Genomic DNA, 27,845 nt, shown 5'->3' on the forward strand with positions numbered 1-27,845 from the left:
TATTATTAATATTATGAAAATATCTTATTCATCCTAGTTTTCTTCCCTCTGGCATCTTTTTAATTTTTCTTCAAATTAACAGCATCTGGTGTTAATTAGAAAGCACCTAGTGACAAATTTCAAGAGTCTCCTTATTAGCCAGAAAACAAATAGCTCACCACGGGTGCGTGGGTCTGTGTGCCTTTCCTAAGGCCTCTTCTCAGGTGTAACAGTCACATAGTCACATATATGATAGATGGCAGTGTTTCCTAGTTTATTCCCTTTAAACATTCTATCTACTAGATTTACTTGTCCACAACCCTGGCCCCAAATTACTTATCTGTGAATACAAAACAAAGAGAAACAGTGGCGCCTATAACGTAGCACCACCTGAAAACGACCCTCCTCTAACGCATCCCACTCTACCCTGCACTCTGCTCTTTGCTCAGGATTTCTCCCACAACGTAGTTTGCTTTGCTCATGAAAGGAAAAAAGACAATGATATTTTATTTATAACAAAGCAAGGTTTAATAACTCATGCCAATTTTAAGGAAAGCCTCCCTAATACATCAAAATTCTTCTAATTTATAATATTAATTATTCATTTGAAATTAAGTTGCCACATCACTATCTTAATTTTCAATAAGATTTTGACTGCTTTTAAACATAACAATTCAGTTCATTCTTTCTGAATATTTTCTATCAATTCCATCCCTGCACTTTTATTACTATACAGTGCAAATTTATAAATACTTTCATTAAAAACCACCACCTAGACAATTAACCTTTCCAATTACATTTTCAGCTCTTAAAAGAGTTATTTTCTCTACTCACAGATAAATTGATGATGTATCATTCGGAAACTGAAGGCTTTCTCTCAAAGAAAAGAAATCAGTTGCCCCATCCTTTCCTCATTTAAAACAAGGCTGCTGTTTCTGGCTGTGAAAAAGGCTGAGAAGCCGTCTCCTGGCATGTGTGTATTAATCAAAATACTGGCAGGAGACTCACACAATTTGAAGGGAGTAGGTCTGTTGTAGTTTGATGTGTTAGCAAATTATGAACAGGAAAAAAATGTTTAGTACAAAGCTATTACACTTCCTTTTAAAATGAAAACTTAAAAACAGTATATCCAAAAACTGAGGCTTTGACTGACAATAACAACTTTATAATTTACGCTAATTTTTCATGTTTCCTACAATTAGCATATTTGTGTTGAGTGTATTCACATTAAATCACTTATTTCTCAAAATATTAAATATTCTCCTATCCAAGAAATGAATTACAGATACCTGGTACTACATTTCAAATTACTTTAAAAATAAGATATGTATGGGGCTGGGCCGGCCCGGTGGCAGAACAGTTAAGTTCGCACGTTCCACTTCTTGGCGGCCCGGGTTCGCCAGTTCAGATCCCGGGTACAGACATGGCACTGCTTGGCATGCCGTGCTGTGGTAGGCGTCCCACGTATAAAGTAGAGGAAGATGGGCATGGATGTGAGCTCAGGGCCAGGCTTCCTCAGCAAAGAGTAGGACTGGTAGTAGTTAGCTCAGGGCTAATCTTCCTCAAAAAAAAAAATAATAATAAGATATGTAAAACAGTCTTAAGTTCAAGGATTGCACAAAGGTATTTTTGAAATACCACAGTGGACTGCTTACAAGTTGGAAGAAAATATAGCTGTTCTTTAATCTACACTTGTAGAAAGTTAGCCAAGAAGCATACAAACAAACATGAAAAAAAAATTGTAAGAGAAATGGTCTCCAATTTTCTGTGCGTAGGCCAAAAAAACAAGTTTCGCTAAGTGAATCTGGCTTAAGCTGTATTTGTTTCTTTACTGAGATTTCATGAATATTATCTATTAGATGGACATTTTATGCCTGATCTAAGTAAAGCAAATGGACAAATACATTAATCTTAAAGAAATTTAAACAGAAAAACAAAAGAATCAGTCCAGGCTTGGGCTGGATATATTACAATGTAAACTTTCTCTAAGTCATAGAGAATATTTACAGAATACTTAAAAAACAAAATAACAGAGTGGTGGAAGATGAGGGTCAGTAAGAGGCAATCAGGAATGAAATACCTTTAACAAAGCTCTTAGGAAAAAAGAGCATAAAATTCAGTCAGATAAATATACTAAAAAATATGTAATCTTTCCATTTTCACTATACTAATTATAACATCTGAAGGCTTTCAGCAGACTTCACATCACTGAACACGTTTATGATTTCTTAAAACAGAGAGAAGCATATACATTGCTTTCTGTCAAGATATGTGGATCCTTAACAAACTTATAACAAAGAAAAGCAGCAGATGACGTGATACAGTAGAAACTGCTCCAAACTTAGAACACAGCGACTCAGTAAGGAACAAATCCAGTACATATGGTACCTCTGGGCAAATGAGAAAAAGGTGTTCCACTCTTGGTAGCCAGAGCTCAGGTACAGTGAGTGAAGAGCAGGCTGGATGCCAGTCTCCACCCAAACCTTTTGCTCCGTGCAGTACACCAACTGCATCTCCAGATCAGGCAAATTCAAACTTGGCTCTACCACTGATTAGCTGGGACTCTTAAACAGGTGATTTAACTGCGGTTCAATTTCTGTATCTCCAAAATGGAGATTACAGAGCCCTGTTAAGAGGATTATTGTGGACAGAATGGTGCATGCTATAGCATCTAGTACAGGGTTCAACAGACACTTGAATGAATGGCAAAACAATGAAAACTCTCTCCAAGAGCTGGCCTGGTGACATAGTGGTTAAGTTCACATGCTCCACTTTGGCAGCCCCAGTTTCGCTGGTTCGGATCCCCGGTGTGGACCTACCCACTGCTTATCAAGCCATGCTGTGGCAGGCATCCCACATATAAAATAGAGGAAGATGGGAACAGATAATTAGCTCAGTGCCAATCTTCCTTAGCAAAGAGAAGAGGATTGGTGGCTGATGTTAGCTCAGGGTTAATTTTCCTCAAAAAATCAAACAAACAATAAATAAATAAAATAAAATTGACAACTCTCTCCATCCATAGAAAAGTGGAAGTCTCTTTTCACATCTATAAATAATAAACTGTCAAGAAATAAAATACTTCATTTGAGTTAGCCTGCTTGTAAGGTAACACAAATTAATGTATACTCCTAATACTAATACAGTGATCATTTGTGTGTGTGTGCAGGAAGAAAGGGCAGTAAGTTCAATAATCAAATATTCTAAGTTTGGAAACACACATTTGACGTCAATCTCTCTTGTGGATTCATAATGACTACAGCATTCTAAAGGCTCTAAGAAGTCTTACTTAACTCACTGTTTTCAAAATTTATTTAATCACAGAACTCTTTTTCTGTTTATATCTATTAATATCTCATGGCATTAGTTTTTTTGCTTGTTTTTTTCACAGAATGGAACTTGGGAATAGGCAATATAGGGAATTTTGAGCCATGTTTTATGTGCATGCTGCCATATAAACAGCACCAGTTCTTCTTACTGTCAATAACTAAAGAAAATCAAATAGATTTTAAGCTACAGATATTAATTTTATTACTATTTTACAAACTTTAAGGAAATGAGAAATTCAGAATCTGAAAAGTGCTTTTCAGTAATTTTGGTATAAAAGTTTGAGTTTGAAATAAAAGGTGAATTCTAAGGCTTTAAACATTAGGCCACATGTAGAAATTTTTAATTCAAGGATTAGATCTAAAAAACCATGCTGTAGTGACTGAACATTTAAGCCATATAATTAGCTCCATGTGGCTAACAGCAAACAATGATGGTTACATGACTTTTCCAAGAAAAGAACTGATCTTGGCCTGAATTCCAGTTGCTATTACTTATATTCTCTTATACCCATCTTCCTTTCTATACACATTTATGTTAAGGAAAGAGAAACAAAAGCAAAACATTGTCTATTACTCTGCTGTTTTTACTTACCTAATATTTTCACAGCATAATGAGGACTTTCTAAGACAATTCCTTCCTCTGTATCAAATATAGGGTTATCTATTCCAGTCTTTGGAGGAATTTGGGCTAGTTTCTTAAGTCTCATGGAGGAATTAAGGTCAAGTTCTTGTTTTTTCCCTTCTTCCTCTCGCCTACGCCTCATGTCCTCCTGCTGTTGCCGAATACGCTCCAACTGCGCACTTCGACGTACTGGCATCATCCTGGTGCCCAAATCTCCGGGGCAGTCAACAGCCATCTCTCGGTGCTTCTGATGTTCCTCTGGTGATGCAAGATCAACATTTTTTACTTCGAAGTCTGATTCCTCAGTAACATGCCCATTCATATGGGATGTTGTCATGGTTATCTATAAAAAACCTGTACCACTTTTTTATAAATCAATTTTTCCTATAAAGCCAATCTCTTGATTCTGTAGTATAAAATCCATGTTACTTCAAAAAAAAAAAAAAAACTTCTCACATCACATAATAATGCTATGAAAATGTATCCATGAAGGAAATCTAAGGGGAAAGATGGGGAAAAAAAGTATAAGAATTACAATATAAAAGATTTTACATAGCCCACTCCAATCTCTACACAGTATAGAAAATATCTCACAAGTATATAATACTATTTTGCTATATAGATGAAATACTTTCATTTTACATATAATGCTGGGAAAATCAAGGTATTTCCAAAAAAAAGGTCCCCTCCCAAGAATGTGAAGTTTACTGTTTAATTTTGCAGCTGATAAAAATAATGTACTGGAAAGTTTAGCAATGCAGGAAAGTAAGAAAGTTTTGGGTATTAGTTTAGTAGAGAACAGGCTGCTTAAGGTATAAAGAAGTTTTAATCACCTTTCTATAGCTATCTCAACACAGTACTTTCTACTCAATCAATACACCTGAGATAGAAATAACTTCTTAGTTAACTGCTAAAGAAACTGGCACATAGCAAGTCATGTTGCTGGCTCACTTGAGATTCTGGAGGACAATTCACTTTCAGGAGTTTATGAAATGAAGAAGATACCCAATGAAAAAGAAACTTTAATTAGCAGCTAAGGCATCTATAGGATAAAACCACAGTAAGTGAGAAAAACACTACACAGGTTATCAGTCTTTATAACTGGTCACATTAAAAAATTAGGGTTAATTCTTTACAAGGATTTTTTCAGAAAAAATGGTAGTACCTGTAAACACTCAAAAAAATTTAAGTCATACTGTACAGCGAATAAGAACATATTAGACTTGGAGACCAGCAAACTGAATTTAATTCTGGCTCTGCCACGTCCTCTAGCTTTATGATTTAAGACTAGTCAGTTTCTCTCTCTGAACCTCAGACTGTTTCGGAAAATTTATTCATAGGATTGTTCTGAATTTTAAGTGAGATAATGTATACATGTTTTAAAACTGAAAATATATATACTTACACTAATTCTTGGTATTAATTTGATTCTCCTATTTAAAAAATCCTTCAACATATTTTAGACGAGAAAAATATTTTACTAGATGACACTGGCCTTTCATCAAGCCATTTCTCGGGCATAACTAAGCAGATTGTTTATATAGGTGTAAACCCACACATTAAATCTAATTAGTCTTCTTTTGCTCAAGACTTTAAAAATATTTACGATAATAAACCTACTACCTCCTTGAACTGGGCATCGCTTAAGTAAACAAGTTGGTTAGAGCACATGCCAACTAAGCAAAAGCTGAGTTTTCAGACAATATTCCTAATGCTAGCCAATCTTCTTTCAAACATCTTGTCACAGACTTTTTAACACAAACTCAGGTAGACTACCAAGAAAATCACTAGACCAACAATCAAGAAAATAGATGCAAGCTATATAAGCAACTAGAATTACATTTGCACAAGAATTTTGGTGGATTTTTCTGTCTTCTATCCAAATTTTAGCTTCTCTCTTTATTTATAACTATGTGATCTACAAATAAATATCTTATTTATCATTAGTTTGCCTTCTTTTTCATTAAAACGAGAGCTATTAGAATTATGTTAGGCAATTCTTAAGTTTTATACATTGATTATACGCAAATGCAAATTCAGCTTATTTAATGTTTTCATTACAAGCAAGCAAAAACTTCTGTAGGAGTTACTATGGTGCTATGCTTAATTTTCATTTTAAAAAGCAAGGAGTGTATGTATTTCCAGAAAATTAAAACTCTCAGCTTTCTCTATTTACAAGGTTTATTAGATACTAAAAATTAAATTTAATAATGAATAATGTATTTTTACTTTATATGCTGGTCTACAAAAATTATGATCTGAATTTAAAACTCTCAACTTAAAAACTATAAGGCTGGGGCTGGCCCCGTGGCTGAGTGGTTAAGTTCGCGCGCTCCGCTGCAGGCGGCCCAGTGTTTCGTTAGCTCGAATCCTGGGCGCAGACATGGCACTGCTCATCAAACCACGCTGAGGCAGCGTCCCACATGCCACAACTAGAAGGACCCACAACGAAGAATACACAACTATGTACCGGGGGGCTTTGGGGAGAAAAAGGAAAAAATAAAAAAAAAAAATCTTTAAAAAAAAAAAAACTATAAGGCTGGGTCCATATTCACTATTCTAGATCATGGGGGAAAATTACAGATCATTCAAGAGAGACTGGGCCAGGTGATCTGAATCTGAGTTCTCATGCTTAGACTATTCTCAGGCTTGTCTATCTCAATCTAGTGTTTTACTCTCAGAAAAATGTCTGCAACCTGATATTAATCTGCTTAAAATTCAATTTTGGTCATCTCCTTTGGAGTGTTCATAGTCTACTGGGAGAGACAGCAAAGAAAATGAACAATATTCTTCCTAATTGGTTTCTCCTCATTAGATTCTAAATTTGTTAAAGACAGGGGTCATGTCTTATATTTTTATACCCCCCAGGGCTTAACACAATAATGTCATAGAGGAAATGCCCAATAAATATTTGTTCAACTAAACTTAGAAATGTCATAAATTCAGAGGAGGCACAGATGATGGATTCTAAAACTTAGTCGTGATAAGGAGTTATGGAAAACACTCAAAACATAAGAATACATTTCTTTGAGGGGCATTGCAAAGAACAACTAAGACTTAGCTAGACAGAAGAGTCTGTTCCAGGAAGAGGGAATCACATGACCAATAAGAAGAAAGAGTATGAGAATATGGCACATTCAGAAAACAGAATAGGATGCAATAAGGCCAGATGGGACAAGGCGAGCAGGTCATACAGGAATAATGATAAAACTGGAAAGGCAAGCAGAGGGCCAGACCAAGAAGAGTTTAAGAGCTGAAGACTTTGACCTTTATCCTGGAAGCAGTAAGAATCATTACAGGATTTAAAGCATGGGAAATGATCACAATAACTTTGTTTAAAGGAAGATTAGCCCTGAGCTAACATCTGCCACCAATCCTCCTCTTTTTGCTGAGGAAGGATGGCCCTGAGTTAACATACGTGCCCATCTTCCTCTACTTTATATGTGGGATGCCTGCTACAGCATGGCTTGATGACCAGTGTATAGGTCCGTGCCTGGGATCTGATCCAGCAAACCCCAGGTCACTGAGGTAGAGCGTGCAAACTTAACTACTACACCACCGGGCTGGCCCCTCACATTAACTTTCAGAGAAATATCACTTTGGTAGAAGTGTAGAGGATTGACTGAAGGATGGTAATGAGACCAGTTTGAGGGCAACTGTAAAAAATGGGGTCCTGAACTAAGACAGTGAGAATGAAGAAAAGTCATATTAAAGAAATATGTGGTTTATAAAATTACTATAATTTGGTGTCTATATTTCATATAGCAGGGCAAAAAGAGGAGACAGGAAGAAGAGAAGTAGGAAATAGTCGTAGTAGTAACAACCACAACTATGACATTTTTTGAGCACTTACGTGCCAGACAATATTGCAAGCACTTTATACAGTATTCACTCATTTAATCCTCATTACTACTCTAAAAGTAGGTCTAAATATGCCTGTTTTGTAAATGAGGAATGGGGATGGAAGCAGGCCTTGAAGATAAGATGGAGGAATAAGAAAGAGGCCACATGAACCAAAGGCAGAAAAGTACAAAGTGTGGGAAAAGTACAAATAAGGCTAGTTGAACTAAAGCAGTCAGCTTATAAAAGAGAACAAAGTCAGCTTGTACAACAGAATAGTGGCTACAAAATTCGACTGGGTCCAACTTATGAAAGGCCTTGATTCTCAAGGCAGTAAGAAAGCCATCAGAGATTTAGAAAAGAGAGGTGATTTGTACATACACTTAATTGAGCATTTACCCCCGCTAGGTACTAGGTGTACAGAGATAGGATCTCTGCCCATTAGTCTATCAATCAAAATGTCCTACAGAGATCCAGAAATTAATGCGTCCAGAATTAAACTCATATTTCCCTTTAATCCACTCATATTTTCCTTGATCTTCTTTCTCCATTCTCGATTCTAATTAATGCCACTATATCCACACAGTTACCCAACACAGCACAATGTTTAAGAGAACAGTCTCCAGAATCAGAGTGTCTAGGACCTAATCCTTGCCTACTCTCCTTTTAAGTCTCAACTCAAATACATCCTCCTCTGGATTTCCATGACTCCCCAAACTGGATATGTGTCTCCTCTGGAATCCCACAATGCCTGTCACATCTCTAATCAAACTGGACTACAGTTATTTGTACCTCTGTCAGTCTGTCCCATTAGACTAGGAGCCCTTGGAGTCAGAAACCAGCCTGACTCATCTCTGCATCTGTGACATTGCCCAGCACAGGGCCAAGCAAACAGGGGTCTTCAGAATACGAACCTAGGCAATGTGACTCCAGGGTCAGTAACTTTTGGTCACTAGGTAGATGGCAAAGTCGTTAACTAGGATGGAGAATACAGGAGAAGGAGAATTAGATAGAAGGGGAGAGAATTAAAGGGTAATACGGGTTTAGTTTTGGACACATTAATTTCAAGGTGACTATAGGTCATATAGGTAAATGATCTAACCAGCAGGGAATCGATCTTACTCATCTCTATAGCCCTGCTCTCTTGTAAGGCATCAATGCTTTATTAAGTATATGGGCAAATCATTCCTCCTCTGATGGCTTTCATATTGCCTAGAGAAGAGAGTCCACACTCACAAGGTAAATTCAAATTTTCTCACTGTATCTTTTACTACTTTCCTGCACAAGCCTTCTAAGTTAGCTTCCTCATTTGTGCGAATCCCATATCTTTCTTCCTTCCTGCCCAAATGCCTTATAAAATAAGAAGTACAAACTACTTCCTTCTCCTTTCATCTTCTCCTACCACAAGACCTTACTCCTTCAAGAAATGTTTCCAGATCACCTTGGTTAAGTCATGACCTCACCATGCAACACTCCAAAAGACTTTATAATGCTCACAAGTTAATTCACGAGGGCCATGAAAGATTCGCAAGTTCTTCCAGGATCAAAAAAACATTAGGCCATGCCCTATAGTTTTACCATTAAGATCATTATAATTTTTAAACAGGCAAACCATGAATAGTCTAGCTCATATATGTAGTTAATATATATCAATAAACAATGAAAGAGTCTCAGCCCAAAGGCATTATACTCTCCCTCTCCAAAAAACAAAAAAAAATTCTTTGATAATTCAGAATCTGATAAATGACTGAACTAGAGAATCACCTCCTTATATGTAAATAAAAGATCGTCTTATGCAGATAATGTAGTTACAAGTTGCTGGCCCTCTCTTCTCAATCCTCTAATTAGAAATAAATTGTTTTTAAAATGCCTCAAAGACCCACATTTCAAATCCTCATCAGAGTCCCAGCTCATACCCCAGCACCGTGAAAAAAAAAACATAAAAGAAAAATTAAAAAATAAATCAAAACTGTTTACAGAGTCCACAAAGCAAAAAAAGGAATTTTTCAGGTTAGCAGGCCAAAGCTGTTTGAACGCTAACTTCAAACTAGTTGGGGAGAAAGGGCTTTGCTTATGTAAATTGGCTATAGGAGATGGGGTTAAAGGAAGCTAAACAAGCTTCAAATGAGTACAAATGATTGAGACTGGAGGGCCTGAAACAACCTGAAGTACAGAGGCCCACTGAAAACTCCACACCTGGAAACAGAACCGTTCGTGCAAGAGCTGGGGAACATGACAGGTTAGCAGGAAGACAATTTCGTATATAATCAGTATCCTAATTTTTAGGCAGAGGGAAATGTAAAACATACACTTCATATGCATAAACATGGTTGGTCTATACTAGTGTCCAGAATTCTAGATTTTTTTTCAATTCATCCTTCCTCCCCTTCTCCCACAAGTAATGCCCTTTGACCAGCAGCTGGGAAGTCTCATTTTAAGTGATCAGCATTCCTCTGACATTCTAAGAAGTTGGACTATTTGTCTCCATAGAAACAGCTTTGTCAGCTAACACAAGATTCAGGCCAAGAATAGTGAAAAGAACTTACATTATGCAAACTGGAAAGACTTTATCTATTATCCTCTTAGTTTCTCTTCTCTGGTTTTTCACAGAACTCAGGCTAACTTTCTTACTCTGTAAAATAGAAAAGAGACAATCAAGTGTAAAAGTCTGTAGTGTTTTTTACAGGGAGGGAGTGGGAGAGAAAGGATAATTCAGTATGATAACCAATTCTGCTTGCAGACAGCTAGGATTTCTTAGTATGAAGTAAAAACGAACCCCCCCTACAATCTCTAATGGACATCAAGTAAAATCACTGTATAGAAATCAGCGATGAGAAAGAGGTAAATATAACTTGTTTTAAAGCTTTTTAAAAAGAGTACGACCCTTTTGCAGAGTATTTTAAATGACACTTTTTGACTTTTGGTTAAGGCTCAAACAAAAATGCAAGTTTTTAGTTTTTTCTTTGTTTTAAGTACAACTTCTGGATCAATTTTAAACATTTTGAATAGTTTATGATGCCACGAAGATAAGAAGTTTAGGATCCAAAATAAATTTCACAGACAGGAACCACAATTACTTCAGAGGCGGAAATCTTGATGTTACATTGAAGACCAAGACAGAAGAGGATCCTGTCCTAATGGACTTACATTCTGGTAGGGTAACAGATGCTAAAAACCAAACACACAATAAGATGACTTCATATAAAGGACTATAGAGAAAGTAAAACATGGTAATATAGACAATGATGTTTGGAAGGGACAACATTAGATAAAATGGCCAGGAAAGGCCTACTTTAGGAGGTGATATTTGAGCTGAAACTTGAATGACAAAAAAATGAGTCAGCTGTGGGAAGATCCAGAAATAAAGGGTTCCAGGTTGAGGGAACGGAAAGTACATTTCTGTATGGATGTCACTAGGAATCTTAATTTCAATATATCCCAAACTGACCTCAACTTCTTCCCTATTACTGTTAATTATACCACTATCTCAAACATCTCTGTCTTCAAGCCCTATTATCCAATCAGTTGCCAAGATGTGTTGATTCCACAGGGGTTTTAGAATTCATTGAAGGGTAGCAGAATATGCCACTGAAAGATGCTGTTTAGGAGAATAAAAAGGCAAGCTAAAAAAAAGGGAGAAATGTTTGCAAAATATTTATGTCCATGATAAATATTCTTACAACTCAGTAAGTCAAATAACCCAAATTTTAAAATTAGGGCAAGAGATTTAACCACTTCACCCAAGATAGACAAATGGCAAAAATAAGCATTTGGAAAGATACTCAACATCAGTAATTGTTAAAGAAAATGCAAATTGAAACCACAATGAGATACCGGCATAATGATAGAGAAAAATCAATGGAATAGAACTGAGAGTCCAGAAATAAATCCTCACATTTACAGAAAGCTGATTTTCAACAAGGGTGCCTAGACAATTTAATGGGGAAAAAAAAAGTTTCTTCAGCAAATGGTGCTAGGACAATTGGATATCCACATGCAAAAAATGAGGCTGGACTCTTACCTAACACTATATACAAAAATTAACTCAAAATGGATCAAGGACGCAAATGTAAGAACTAAAGTGATAAAATTCTTAGAAGAAAACATAGGCATAAATCTTCATGACCCTGGATTAGGCAATGGTCTCTTAAGGTAGTAACATCAAAAGCACAAGAAACAAAAGGAAAATACATAAATTAGACATTATCAAAATTAAAAACTTTATGCTTCAAAGGACACCATCAAGAAAGTGAAGAGGGGGGCTGGCCCCGTGGCCGAGTGGTTAAGTTCGCGCGCTCTGCTGCAGGCGGCCCAGTGTTTCGTTGGTTCGAATCCTGGGCGCGGACATGGCACTGCTCATCAAACCACACTGAGCCAGCGTCCCACATGCCACAACTAGAAGGACCCACAACGAAGAATACACAACTATGTACCGGGGGGCTTTAGGGAGAAAAAGGAAAAAAATAAAATCTTTGAAAAAAAAAAAAAGAAAGAAAGTGAAGAAGCAACAAAAGACCTCACATAGCTAAAGGAATCCTGAGAAAAGAGAACAAATTTCGAGGCATCATACTCCCTGACTTCAAAATGTACTACAAAGCTATAGTATTCAAAACAGCATGGTACAGGCACAACAACAGACACACAGATCAATGGAACAGACTTGAAAGCCCAGAAACAAAACCGCACATCTACAGACAGCTAATCTTCAACAAAGGAAGTAAGAACATACAATGGAGACAGTCAAGTCTCTTCAATAAATGGTGTTGGGAAAACTGGACAGCCACATGCAAAAGAATGAAAATAGACCATTATCTTTTGCCATATACAAAACTTAATTCAAAATGGATCAAAGACTTGAAGGTAAGACCTGAAAACATAAAACTCCTAGAAGAAAATATAGGCAGTACACTCTTTGACATCAGTCTTACAAGGATCTTTTCAAATACCATGTCTACCCGGGCAAGGGAAACAAAAGAAAAAATTAAAAAGTGGGACTTCATCAGATTAAAGAGCTTCAACAAGGCAAAGGAAACCAGGAACAAAATGAAAAGACAACCCACCAACTGGGAGAAAAATACTTGCAAATCATATATCTGACAAGGAGTTAATCTCCAAAATATATAAACAACTCATACAACTCAACAAGAAAAAAACAAACACCACGATCAAAAAATGGGCAGAGGATATGAACAGACATTTTTCCAAAGAAGATATACAGATGGCCAGTAGGCACATGAAAACGTTCAACATCACTAATCATTAGGGAAACGCAAATCAAAACTACAATGAGATATCACCTTACCCCCATTAGAATGCCTGTAATCACCAAGACAGAAAACAAATGTCGGAGAGGATGTGGAGAAAACGGAACTCTCATCCACTGCTGGTGGGAATGCAAACTGGTACAGCCACTATGGAAAACAGTATGCAGATTTCTCAAAAAATTAAAAATAGAAATACTATATGATCCAGCTATCCCACTACTGACTACTTATCCAAAGAACTTGAAATAAACAATTCAAGAATTATGCACCCCCTATGCTCCTTGCAGCATTACTCACAATAGCCAAGATGTAGAAGCAATCCAAGTGCCCATCAACTGATGAATGGATAAAGATGATGTGGTATATATACACAAGGGAATACTACTCAGCCATAAACAAAGAAAAATCATCCCATTTGCAACAACATGGATGGACCTTGAGGGTATTAGGTTAAGTGAAGTAAGCCAGACAGAGAAAGACAACCTGTAAGATTTCACTCATGTGGAAGATAAACTAAGACATGGAGAAAGAGAATAAATTAGTGGTTACCAGAGGGGAAGGGGGTTAGGGATGGGCATAAGGTGTAAAGGGGCACATTTATATGGTGACTGACAAATGATAATGTACAACTGAAATTTCACAATTCTATAAACTATTATGACCTCAATAAGAAAACAAGATAGAAAGTGAAAAGACAATCCACAGAATGTGAGAAAACTTTTGCAAATCATATATCTGATAGGGGACTTGTATTTAGAATATATAAGGAACTCTTACAACTCTGTAGTAAAACGATGAATAGTCTTATTGAAAAATGAGAGGAAGATCTGAATAGACAGTTCTCCAAAGAAGATATACAAATGGGCTTAAATAAGCACATGAAAAGATATTCAACATTACTGGCCATCAGAGAAAAGCAAATCGAAACCTCAGTGAGATACCACTTAACACCCAGTAGGATGGCGAGGATCAAAAAGACAGATAAGTGCAGGGGCTAGCCCAGGGGCACAGCAGTTAAATTTGTGCACTCCGCTTCAGTGGCTCGGTGTTCACCAGTTTGGATCCCAGGAATGGACCTACACACCACTTATCAAGCCATGCTGTGGCAGGCATCCCACATATAAAATAGAGGAAGATGGGCACAGTTGTTAGCTCAGGGCCAATCTTCCTCAGCAAAAAAAAAAGAGGATTGCCAATGGATGTTAGCTCAGGGCCAATCTTCCTCAGCAAAAAAAAGAGGACTGGCAGTAGATGTTAGCTCAGGGCTAATTTCCTCAAAAAAAAAAAAAAGACAGATAAATGCTGATGAGGATGTGGAAAAACTGGAACCTTCCTACACTGCTGTTGGGAATGTCAAATGGTGCAGCCACAGTGAAAACAGTCTGGCAATTCCTCAAAAGGCTAAACACAAAGTTACGACACACCCCAGCAATTCCAATGCTAGGTACACACCCAAGAGAAATGAAAACATATGTCCATACAAAAAATTTGTACAAGGACCAGCCCCATGGCCGAGTGGTTAAGTTTGCACGCTCTGCTTCAGTGGTCCAGGGTTTCGCCAGTTTGTATCCCGGTGTGGACATAGCACCGCTCATCAAGCCATGCTGAGGCGGCATCCCACGTGCCACAGCTAGAAGGACCCATAAGTAAAAATACACAACTATGTACTGGGGAGAAAAGGAAAAATAAAATCTTAAAAAAAAATTGTACAAAAATGTTCATAGTAGCATTATTCATAATAGTCAAAAAGTGGGGAAAAAATCCAAATGTCCACCAACTAATAAATGGATAAATAAAATGTAGATCCATAATAAAATATTATTGGGCAATAAAAAGAAATAAAGCATTGATACATGCTACATCATCAGTGAACCTTGAAAATAGAAGTGAGAGAAGCCAGTCACAAAGGACCACATACTGTATGATTCCATTTATGAAATGTCCAGAATTGGCAAATCTAGAGACAGAAAGAAGATCAGTGGTTGCCCAGAGCTGGTGGGGGCAGGGATGGGCGTGAGGAGGATTATTGCTAAGGGTGCAGGTTTCTTTTGGGGGGTGATGAAAATGTTCTAAAACTGACTGTGGTGATGACCGCACAACTCTGAATATACTAAAAGCCACTGACTTGTACACTTGAAATAGATGAATTGTATGGTATGTGAATTGTATCTCAATAAAACTGTTAAAAAAAGGCAATGAAATACCATTTCAAACATATCAAAAATACTATTGTAAAATACAATGGCTAAAACTAAAAAGACTGACAATACTAAGCATTGGAGAAGATGTGGAGAAACTGAAAACTTCATACAATACTGGCAAGAATGTAAAATGGTAGTTGGTTTGGCAGTTTCTTTTTTTTAAGATTTCATTTTTCCTTTTTCCCCCCAAAGCACCCCTGGTACATAGTTGTCTATTTTAGTTGTGGGTCCTTCTAGTTGTGGCATGTGGGACGCCACCTCAGCCATGAGTTGATGAGCAGTGCCACTGTCCGCGCCCAGGATCCAAACTGGTGAAACCCTGGGCCACCGAAGCAGAGCACGAACTTAAACACTCAGCCACGGGGCTGGCCCTCGCAGTTTCTTAAAAAGTTAAACATAGCCTTATGATATAACCCAGAGAATCCACTTACGAGAAATAAAAACATATTTTTATTTGTAAAAATCACAAAGATTTGTATGGAACATTCACAGATTCATTATTAACTTAAAATTGGATACAATCCAAATATCCTTCAGCTGGTGAATGGACAAATAAAATATAGAATACTATTCAGTAATAAAAGAGAATGAACTATTGATATATGCAACAACATGGAGGCCTCAAAAACACAATGTCAGACATAACAGTACATATTGTATGATTCCATTTATATGACATTTCTAGGAAAAACAAAACTAGCACTGTTAGAGAAAGCAGTTTGCCGGTTTCCTGCAGCTAGGGGTGGGAGCAGAAATTGGCTACAAAAGGACATGAGGGAGTTTTTTTAGGTGATGGAACTGTAATAAAACCAGATTTCAGTCACACCTGCATGAGGATATAATTTTACTAAAACTCAAACTGTACCAGTAACGTGAATTTTACGGAATGTAAATTATACCTCACTAAGGTTGTTTTTAAAGCGTATCAAATTGAACACTTAAAATTAGTGAATTTTCATGTAAGTTATACCTATTGAGCTGATTTTAAATTATACACTTAAAACGGCATCTTATTACATGTAAATTATATCTCAACAAAACCAATTTGTTAAGAAAAGACCATTGTATATTTCAAAAACAAGTCATATACTCACATCACATTGAAAATCCTATTTACTCAATAAATGTTTAACTCTACATAAATTTCAGTTTCCAACAATGAATGACCCACACATCATCTTCAGAGAAGGACCCCAGCTATAACCAAAATTAAGTAAATATATGTCAAATTTTAAATATATTTGGGCTAGTCATGCAAGGTGTTAGCTCAGAAATTATTAATGAAAACAATTTAAACAAAAATATTTAGACTCTAAAGATTTAATTGAAAAACTAGATTTTCAATTATTCTTTAAATTACAGAAAACTAAAATTTTTAAAAATATTTTTAAAATAAAAAAATCATATATTTGAAGTAAAATTAACTTGTTTAACTCAATTGATGCAACGTAAAAGAAAAAATTTTTAAGCTATTAAACAGATTTATACAACTGACAAATCAAGCCCCTTAAATTAAGAAAAAAGACCAAGTGTAAATGTCCCGGGTTTATTTTTTAATGGAACGTCCTGAGAAGTCATATACTAAGGGCAATTCTAAAATTCTACCTAGTTCATGGTTTAGGTTTCAGACAGAAGTACCTTTATTTATCATCCAGATAATCGCATTCCAAAGAAGTCACTGCTATCCTCACAGCTTTAAAGCTAACTGTATTTCGGATGCAGTACGCCAGATAAATTTGTAAAGACTAGAAGCAAAATTCTCTTAATTGAAAAAAGTCTTCAAAGTAAAAGTCAAATAAGTAAACATTTCAAAGGGAAGTAGGGGTAACATAATTTAAAGCCACACAAATCATCTGCCCTGACAGAAAAAGAATGTTATGATTCCTGAGGCTCGATTCAATTGATATCAACAAGGCACTGTCATTAGCTTAGAAGACACATCTTTCTCAGATGTAAACTTTCAGAAACTTAGCAGCTTTGAACATTCCTGGCAAAACTGTATATAAAACACACGTACAATGGAAAGATTTAATTGACAAGTTCCTATTTTACACCATGATTCTAGGTCATACATTTGCCTTGACACAAAAATAAAAATAGGACAACATGGGAAAATACTTCTGTGTTTAAAATTTGTTGAGGGGCCGGCCCGGTGGTGCAGCAGTTAAGAACCCACGTTTCGTTTCTCAGGTTTGCCAGTTTGGATCCCGGGTGTGGACATGGCACTGCTTGGCACACCATGCTGTGGTAGGCGTCCCACATATAAAATAGAGGAAGATGGGCACGGATGTTAGCTCAGGGCCAGGCTTCCTCAGCAAAAAGAGGAGGACTGGCAGTAGTTGGCTCAGGGCTAATCTTCCCCAATAAATAAATAAATAATAAAAAAAAGTTTGTTGAACATCTATATCCTAAAATATTCATTTACCAAAGTTTATCAAAGATTTATTTACAAATTGTCACCCTGACTCTTCTGAAACATTTTTGGATTCAGTGGTTCTCAACCAAGGGTGATTTTTGCCTTTTCCTCGTCCCCATCAAGAGAATTGTGACAACCGCTAGACACATTTTTTATTGTGAGGACTGTGTTGAAGGTTGCTACTGGCATCTACTTAGCAGAGACGAGGGATGCTGCTAAACATGCACAGGACAGCCCCCATAACAAAGAATTATCCAGCCCAAAATGTCAATAACGCCAAAGTTGAGAAACCCTGAGTTATACTGGAATATTAACTAACCCAAAATTGAGGCATTCACTCATTCAATAATATTCAGGGGCCGGCCCGGTGGCACAGTGGTTAAGTTCGCACGTTCCGCTTCTCAGCGGGCCGGGGTTCGCTGGTTCGGATCCCAGGTGCGGACATGGCACCGCTTAGCACGCCATGCTGTGGTAGGCATCCCACATATAAAGTAGAGGAAGATGGGCACGATGTTAGCTCAGGGCCAGTCTTCCTCAGCAAAAAGAGGAGGACTGGCAGTAGTTAGCTGAGGGCTAATCTTCCTCAAAAAAAAAAAAAAACAAAACAATAATATTCAATAAATTTCTCATACATTCAAGACAAAACTTTAAATAGCCAGGCCTCCTTTCTAACCACCTGATAGGATATTTTTGCTTACTCTGTTTCAACTCTTTTTCAAGTATTCTTGGTTTCCAAATAATAAATATCAAGGCTGAAAGACCCTTAAATATCATCTAATTCAGTGTTTTCCAAAATGTTCAGGAAGGGGAATTTAAGGGTCATCTTGGCAGTGGATGGGAAGATAAGAGCAGCTCACTTTTATCTTTCTTTTTAAGGTTCAAGGGAAAAAAATGCTAACTTAAATGTTTAAATAACAAAATAAACTTGGATCTGATGGAATTCCTCTTATTTTACAAATGACAAAGGAAGGTCCACAATATTTAAGTTACTTGCCAAGGTTATACAAATACTTAGCGGCAGAGATCAATAAACCCAGAAATTCAACAAGGTAATGATTGCCAACAGAATAGCAACAGAGTAAATGGAATAAAAACTACTGCCAAATAAATTGCCTTATCCTATATACTGGAACCTCATTGGGAAAGCAAACACTATTTTAGTAATATATTCTAGCATATGATACTTTCCCCACCATCAAACGCTTACAATCTAGCCAGAGAGACGAAACATGCACATAAAGTGGCAAATTAGTTACACTGAGTGGCCCAAAGACAGACTAAAAAAATGTATAAATATAGTTAATAGTTATAGCTAGTATTATTTACTAACTCTCTCTGTGTGAACATTGTACTACCATACTTTATATAATTAATCCTCAATCCTACAAGTTTAATCACTATTGTTATCCCCAATGATGAATGAGAAGACAGGTTTAAAGCAGCAAAGTATTCTGCCCAAAGAGCACCTCAAAATAAACACTCAGCAGTTATAATAGGTACTCTTGTGGATATGGTTTCATGTTCAGTACACCATAAAATCCTTACACCATCTTTGAATGGTATTTTACAGAGGACAGAAGTAGAACGATTATTTAAATGGTTTGAGCAAGCAGTGGCGTGATAGTAGCAGTAGTGTAAGTAAAAGCAGTAGCACTGCTTGCCAAGCAGAGTGCCAAGAATTTCACATATATCATCTCATTCAACCCTTCCAGCTCCTCCAAGTTATCCTCAGTTTACAGATGTGCAAATCAAGTTTGCTGAGGTTAAGTTGCTTCCCAAGTCATGAACCTAAATGGCAGAGCCAAGCCTCATACCAAGTCTGTATGACTCCAGCATAGAAGCTCTTCACTTTTGTCGTTATTTTTATTTAGTCTTACCCAATAATAAGAGAAGATAAACGTTTATTGATTATTAAGATTCTTAGTTTAGTGTTTTAAAGGGTACCTTCCCAACATTTTCCTTCACTTGTCCACAGAGATTCTCTCTTTTAAACAATGAAATTGTATGAAAAACACATTTACAGATCCAAATACCTAAGAGTCTCTTCTTGCTTTTTTATACCTAAAATTTAACTTTGGCCAAAAGTATTCCCAGGGACCAATGGGACTGCATAATGAATCATCATTCAACTCTTTCCTTTACAAATCTGGATATAACTCCGCTATGGTAGTACCTTGCAATATAAAGAAATGGTGGGGAAACAAGAAATCATCATTTTTTTAACCAGATAATTAAGCTCCCTATATATAATATATATTATTCTCTGAAAATATATAATATTCTCTGAAGTGAAAAGTACTGTTTTGGGTCTTTTTTTTAATTCAGTGGGAAAATTCTCCATTTGCTTATATCAAGCACAAAGCTGAAGGTCTTTGGAGATATTCAAAACCAGACACTGCAGGAACTGGTTAAAAGCCAAACAGTATCAAAGATATCAAATGGTTGGTTACTTGAACTACCCCATTATCACCTTCAACAACTTGGTAATAAAAGATTAAGTGCATCCAAGAGGTCAGTAACATTTTTTTAAAAGGCACTAGGACAAAAGGTAACTTCTAACATTTTCAAACTGACTAGAAATGGATCTTTAAACATGTGGGATAAAATTACTTGCAATATGGCTTTCCAGTACACTGCTACCAATCAAGAACATATATGGCCTAGTTGGAGAACAAGAACAGTATTGATAAGGAACAGAGCCAGTGTAAGAGATAGAAGATAAAGGCAGAGTTGACTGTGTCCTAAACTAAATTGTTTGAATTTTCTCCTGCAACCAACAGGAGACTATGGGTTTCTGAGTAAAAAAAGAAGAACAAAAAACCAGCTTTTTAGAAAGTTAAATCTACTCTACACTGTAAGCAGAGCTGACTAGGGGAAATGTAAGTAGAGCAGCCAATAGAGACAATGTTTTAATACTATACGCATGAGAGGATAAAGGAAGTAGCAGAAGGAATGAAAAGGGATAATTTCAAACAATGGTTATTACAAAGGATGAGCTGACAGGATTTGGAAACTAGGAGCCAAATATAGTTCTGGAATATTGAGCATGACAACTGAAGTTATGTTACCTTAAAATAGGAAAATTCAGAGAATCAAGTTTTTCTCCCTCGGAGGGAAAGGAGAGGGATGGAGAGAACTGGAACGATGATAAATTCCATTTTAGAAGTACTCCATACATTTAAAGTGGAAATTTGGGGCTGTTAATTGCTAGGCAAGGAAACCAAAGAGGACAGGCCAGAAATGAAAATTTGTAAGTAATTTATACATTCATACCTTACATTGTAAAGCTTTTCAATTTCTATAGTAAATTCAAGCACATTATCTCATTTCATCTCCACAGTTGCCCTGAAACATAAGCAGGTCAGATATCCCCATTTTTCAGAAGATACGTAGCCAACGCACAGAGCTAGAAGTAACAGAACAGGAACTAAAATCGGTGAAGCCTTCTGTGGTTCCACAGCACTATGTTAGTTACATCTTTGTAAGATGATACCATGCTGATTAAACGCTTCCTTTCAAAAACCACATAATTACATCATTCTTTCACCTTTAAAATATGATTAGAGAAAATTCATCTTTTCTCCTCAATTGACTGCTTCATAAAATGAATTGTCATGTGATAACTGATTCCCCTGTTATGTATGTTATGTTAACAGACTACAAGTTTACTACAGCACCAGAGTGCAGCAGCATGACATCTCCTGCTCAAACTTTCTAAACACTCAGCCAAGCAGCAGACGTGGTCAAGTGCAGAAATTGTAGAAACGCCTGTGAATTTTCCTACTCATTTTGAAAAGCAAAACTAAACTACCAACATTCCTGTTTTCTAGCGGCATTTTAAAAATGTTATTCTGTACTCTATATTGTTCCAATTTCAGTATTAGAAGTACTGAATTTGCCAAAGTGAGCCATATGTCATACCCCGACAAACTGTTTTCAATAATAAAATGATAATTTATGGCTTAAAAAATGAATACCATAAAAATACAATAGACTAGCTCCTGTCAGATAAATTAGTTATCCCCCTGAGGTCAAATTTAACTACTGAAAATCCTAACTGCAATATCCCTAAATATGTTAATAACTAATTATACCAACTCCCTTCAATTCTCCCTCCATAATATCTCACATATACTCCCCAGCTTCTCCCTTCTCACACCACTACCTTAAATTATACGCACATTATCTCTTTCATGGGTTTTTGCATGAACTTCTTGACAGTTACCACAACCACGGTCTTTCTAGTCTCCCATCATTTTACACACTACTGTCAGATTAACTTTCCTGAAGCACAGCTATTATCATGACAGTGTCTCTTTTCAAGTTTTTGTTGTGTTTCCCCTCTTAAGCTACTGTTTACTAAGTAGCATTATGTACCATTCATTCACTGTGCTAAGCACCTAGTCTGCATTATCTCATTTAACCCTCACAACCATCTCCCGGTTAAATTCTGTAATTTACCTTAGCAAAGATAAATAACTTGTCCAATGTACAAGCTAAACGGCACAGCTGGACCTCAAACTGAAGTCTGACTCCAAGGCACTTTAACAGTTATTCTGGAGAACACATTTCAAATTCCTTAGCCTGACATTCAAATAGCTCCCCTCGACTTAGTCCTAGAATATAATTCTCCCTTTATTTCTCCCTCCCCTCTCTTCCAGGTCAAACTAGTTGCTATTTCTAGTACAAGCCCTGCAATTTCCCACCTCCACAGCTTTGACGTATTGTTTCTTATACCTGGAAAAAAAATCCTTTCTGTTCAATTCTTTATCTGTTAAAGTTTTCCCCTTCTAATAAGTGCCTTATGAAATCTTCCTTAATCCTGCGTGCTCCCATCCAAAACCTACCCTTCTGCAGTACTTAGTCGATGCCTCTGCTGTAGCATTTATTTATACATTTTATTCTCCCCATAAGTTATATTTCATTTTTTAGTTAAATCACTAATACATCCCCACACTCTCGAGTAGAAGAATCAATATACTTTCTAATGTACATATTCAAACAAATCAAGTAATCTATCGGTTTCATCTTTTTTTTTTTTTTAATTTTTAGTGACATTCCTTCTGAAGCCCTCCACTCTCCAGCTCTAAGCTGGATATTTTGTTTTTGCCCAGATCCATTCATCCTTCTCCACCTGCTCCAGGTCCAAGAAGGCTGACGTCTAGAGACTGCATTAACCCATATTCTCTTGTCCTCTGGTTTCCAGTGGGTTCAGCCAGAAGTAGCCACTGGGAGGCAGGAGAGAGTGGCTGGGTTCTTTATTCCCCCAGCTTCCTCCTGTGATTTGGCAGTTCCTCTAAGGCCACAGTTCTCACCAGGTGGCTCCTCGCCTACAGCAACAGCTCTTGTAAATTCCAGTGACTACTCCCTCCCTGTCCCTTCAGGCCTAGGCTTAGCAGGATTCCTGTTGTTACCAACTCTGGGATGCTTCAGCATCCCTTGTGAGTTCCCTTAACCCAACCCACACCTTTGTGAACAGTCTCTTCATTTAACGCTCTCCATTACTCGGGTTGATTTCTCCTTCCGTCTTCTGCATGTATCTGACAAAAATATGCTCGAATCTGAATTTATTCTCTAAGTCATCTTCAAGTGTTCGTCCTTATCCTAGCAAAGTCTTCTCACCTCTTTCTTCTTCATTTACTCCCTTCTCCTTGAGAGACCTCCAACAGCTTCCTAAGAAGAATATATGGAGGTAAATTTTTTAAGACCTTGATTTATGTGGTACTAGAGGAGATCACATCCTCTGTGAGTTATTCTTTGGCATACTCGCCCCCAATCTTAATTCTTCACAGCTTCTCGTGACTTCTGGCTCTGCCTTTTTTTGTCATTCTCCCCAAGGAAATATTAATAGTGAGAGTGACCCTTTTCTTCCAATTAGAGTAGAAAGAAAAAAAGGTAGTATAATTATGTAAAAATATTTACTTTGGGGCCCAGCCCCGTGGCCAAGCAGTTAAAGTTCTACGTGCTCCACTTTGGAGGCCCAGGTTCACAGGTTTGGATCCCAGGCGTGGACCTAATCTACTCATCAGGCATGCTGTGGCAGTGTCCCACATACAAAAAAAATAGAGGAAGATTGGCATAGATGTTAGCCCAGGGCTAATCTCCCTCAAGCAAAAAAAAGAGGGGGATTGTCAATGGATGTTAGCTCAGGGTGACTCTTCCTCATCAAAATAAATAAATAAATAAATACTTTGGGATTTACTTTGGGATAAGGTTTTTGTGTGTCTGCGTAGAGTGACCAATCACATCCAGAGTTGGAAAGATATAGGAAAACAGACATTATGTACTATTGACTCTATATCAGAACAATGTTATAGAGGACAATTTTGCAGTACCTACCAAAAATTTAAAATAAACTTTTGATCTATCAATTCCTTTTCTGGAAATTTATCTTATAAAGTTTATTTTAAACAATTTGGGTACGTTAATTTAATTTTTCAACTATAAACTTAACAAAATCTAAATACGGATCAAGTATTTCCAATGAAAATTTATCATTCTAATTGAGATATGCCATCATGTAAAATACACACCAGATTTCAAAGATTCAGCTATGGAAAAAATGAATGTAAAACATGTCATCAATATTTTTAGTTTTTAACTCGTGCAGATGGTAATTTTTTAATACATTTTTACACATTGTGTTAAATAAAATATAGTATTAAAATGAATTTCACCTGTTTAAGATTTTTTAGTGTGGCTATTAGAGCATGGAGCTCTATATAAACTGACAATGGAACAAAGGCAAATGAATAAAGCAAGCTTCAGAATAGTTTTTATATACAATCTCACTTTTAAAAATGTACATAAAAGATACATTTATAAAGTTATTGAGAAAAAACCTGGAATAATATACACAATATTGTTTTCACTTAGTATCTCTGAAAAGTAAGGATAACGGACCTCTCAGGTATTACTTTCTGCTTATATTTCTGTACCATTTGGATATATTACAAAATATGGACCAAAAAAAGTCTTACTTTCATAATTTGGGGGAAAAACACACAGATATTACTTTTTTGAAAGAAATAAATAGAAACTTTAAATTATAACTACCTTCTTAAAGTCTATAAAAATTAGCAGCAGCAACAAAGCTCTTTCAAGAGTTCTGGAATCTTTAGACAAAAAGAGGTAATCAAAGTATTATCCCAGGTGCCAGCCCCGTGGCCGAGTGGTTGAGTTCGAGCGCTCTGCTTTGGCCGCCCAGGGTTTTGCTGGTTTGGATCCTGGGCGCAGACATGGCACCACTCATCAAGCCACGCTGAGGCAGCATCCCACACAGCACAACCAGAAGGACCTACAACTCAAATATACAACTATGTACTGGGGGGCTCTGGGGAGAAAAAGAAGAAGGGAAAAAAAAAAAAGAAGATTGGCAACAGATGTTAGCTTGGGTGCCAATCTTTAAAAAAAAAAAAAATTATCCCTAAGGCCCTAAACAATTTCAGAAACAATGCAACAATATATAAGAATTTCTAAATAAAGCACTTAAGCAATCATTAGGATCATGACTCTGGTAGTCAGGACTTCCTCTACCACACAAAAATAAATATACTACATCTTTCATTTGAAAATGAGATGAGGGGCTGGCCCTGCAGCCAAGTGGTTAAGTTCTAACACTCTGCTTCAGCGGTCCAGGGGGTTCGTTGGTTCGGATCCTGGACACAGACCTAGGCACCACCCATGAAGCCATGCTGTGGCAGTATCCCCCATAGAAGAACCAGAATGACCTACAACTAGGAGATACAACTATGTACTGAGGCTTTGGAGAGGAAAAATATTTAAAAATGAAACAAAACCAGTTTACCAAAGGAATAAGAGCAAAAGGGACCACCAACACTTTAAAATATAGTAAGTCAGGTCCATTATGATTGAACCAATTCTTTCATCATGTTAATAACTCACAACGACAAACTCTCAAAGAATCTTAATTCCAAACTCACAAGTCTATTGCTTTGCTGCCTAGATGCCTATTTCTATGCCTATTCCACATAGATTTTCTCCATCCCCTTTAATCTTAGGTGTCAATTACTTTTACTGAAACACATGTCACAAGTTTCAGGTCTCTAAAAATGCATTATAAGTGATTCCAACTTTTGACCTCAAGTGATTTATAGCTTACTAGAGGAAAAAAACATGCTCCAAAGGTCAGCAAATTAGTAGATGATTACCTCTACTTAGATGGCTTACTGGTATGCAATTCAACAACTGGTCATAAAAACAAAAAAACAGAATAGTTTGCCTTGTCATTGAAGAAATACCAAAAAACCGTTTCAGAGTTATTAGAACAAGAACATTAAGCAAAATGAATAAATAAAGATTCATATCTACTACAATCTATAAATTAGACTAAAGAAGTGACAATAGAGAGTATTTTCAGGACCAGAAGTAGGATTGTGTCATCGGAACAGGAAAGGAGAAGAATCTGAGAAGGAAGAAGACTGATGAGGATGAAGCCGTGTACCTGAGGATTACTGCAGCTATTCAATAAGAACATATTTGCCTTTTGACCTTGCTCCCAACACAGACACAGATGAATCTTGTCAATTTGCTGTTTTCTTGTTTAACTCAAGGGGTGACTCAGGTCTCAAGGATCTGTGAGCTTGTTTTGCAGAAGAAAGAGAATGCCTTCGGGGAAGTAGGGATCACCAGATGGCCGGACCCCAGCAGCTGCTGAAGGGCAGAAGTCAAGATTGTCCAGGGCTTATCTGAAGTGACCTCTTTGTTTCTCCAAAGCTCCTCCTGCCAAGCCCCTGAGCTCTATAAAATCTCCCTGCTTTCTGTTCTTGGGGAGGCGGATTTGAGTGAACCCATGGTTCCACCTACTCATCTTGGCCAACTTGAATGGGCCCTTTCTCCATCTCCAAGCACCAATGTCTCAGTGTTTGGTTTGCTGTGCATCAGGGACAGGAATTTGAGATTAAGAGATTCAGTATCAAGGATATTCAGTATCAAGGATACAAATGTCACCAAGTTTAGAATCCAGTGAACTTTTAGTACTGTAGTATTACTGACTGAGGGTATGAGTAATGTTCTGATTTTGACCAGATAGTCTTAGAAGGCAGGAAAACATAAGGTATATTATGCAACAAGAAACACAAACAAAATGTCAGTCTTAAAGATTACTGTACCCTATAGTTTAAAAACGTTACTAAACTACACTTTCATTCAACAACATAAGCACTGCTTGGTACAAAAACTTGCACAGTCATTGGCAACAAAAAGATTGCTAACAAAGAGTCCTCAGCCTTAAGAAACTTAAAATCTAGCATAGAAATCAGATAAGTAAACAAGCAAGCAAACAAACAAAACCGCTATACAAGTGTAATGCTATTTGATAAGTTTTATACTACAACTGCAGAAATGCTGCAGGAGTTACCTGTAGTGGAAGAGGATCCTAAGAAAATCTGTATAAATGGGAAAGAATATAAGATCACAGACAGATGTGAAAGATATCCATTACATGAAAGGAAAAAAGTAAACAAAATATTAACACAAGCACGCTGACATCAGTAAAATGAAACAAATGCTTTATCTAAATGTAAGATTTTAAATCACCACAATGAAACTCAACACTGCAAATAACGTCATTTTTTAAGCCTATTTAAAAATGTGTAGTAAAAATGATCTAGTGAAAAATACTCTAGAGTAATGCTTGAGCATCAATAAAAAAACTGATAAAGCTGAGTGGAACGATCTCACTGTACATGTAAGCTGTTTATAAGTAGGGCAACAAATTTTTTTCACCCACTGACTTTCACTATTATTTCAGAGATGAAAAAAACTTTACCTTAACACACAACTACAATTATTCATCATTGACTCAGTCTATGACAACCAATTCACACAATTCCTATAAAACTGTTTAATCAAATTATTCATAATCACATAATCTATTCAAAATATATTTACTAAAACATAAAGCAGTTCAATTGCTATTCCACGTGAATGTCACAAACCAGGTTTGTAGTCTATCTACCTCTTATCTAACATTTATGGAGGGCTTAAAATATACCAGGCACTATGCTAACCATTCTCTTTTTTTTTGTAAAGATTTTATTTTTCCTTTTTCTCCCCAAGGACCCCCGGGACACAGTTGCATATTTTTAGTTGTGAGTCCTTCTAATTGTGACATGTGGGATGCCACCTCAGAGTGGCTTGATGAGCGGTGCCATGAGTGGTGCCATGTCCATGCCC

General features: G+C 36.8%; 1 protein-coding gene across 2 annotated transcripts in view; it reads right to left on the minus strand.

The window, feature by feature from the left end:
• Positions 1 to 27,845, minus strand: part of LOC124233765 (protein PALS1) — a 90,008-nt gene that overhangs the window by 51,475 nt on the left and 10,688 nt on the right. Inside the window, exons 2-3 of one of the 2 annotated variants that reach the window (XM_046650953.1) lie at positions 10,314 to 10,399; positions 3,898 to 4,185 (exon numbers count right to left, since the gene is read on the minus strand). In XM_046650953.1, coding sequence (XP_046506909.1) covers positions 3,898 to 4,162 — 265 coding nt within the window. In that variant the 5' untranslated portion in view covers positions 4,163 to 4,185; positions 10,314 to 10,399. Of the gene's footprint in view, positions 1 to 3,897; positions 4,425 to 10,313; positions 10,400 to 27,845 lie in introns of both variants that reach the window. The other variant, XM_046650952.1, reaches the window with a different exon arrangement.

This window comes from Equus quagga, unplaced genomic scaffold (assembly GCF_021613505.1).
Source record: "Equus quagga isolate Etosha38 unplaced genomic scaffold, UCLA_HA_Equagga_1.0 220_RagTag, whole genome shotgun sequence".
Lineage (NCBI taxonomy): Eukaryota > Metazoa > Chordata > Mammalia > Perissodactyla > Equidae > Equus > Equus quagga.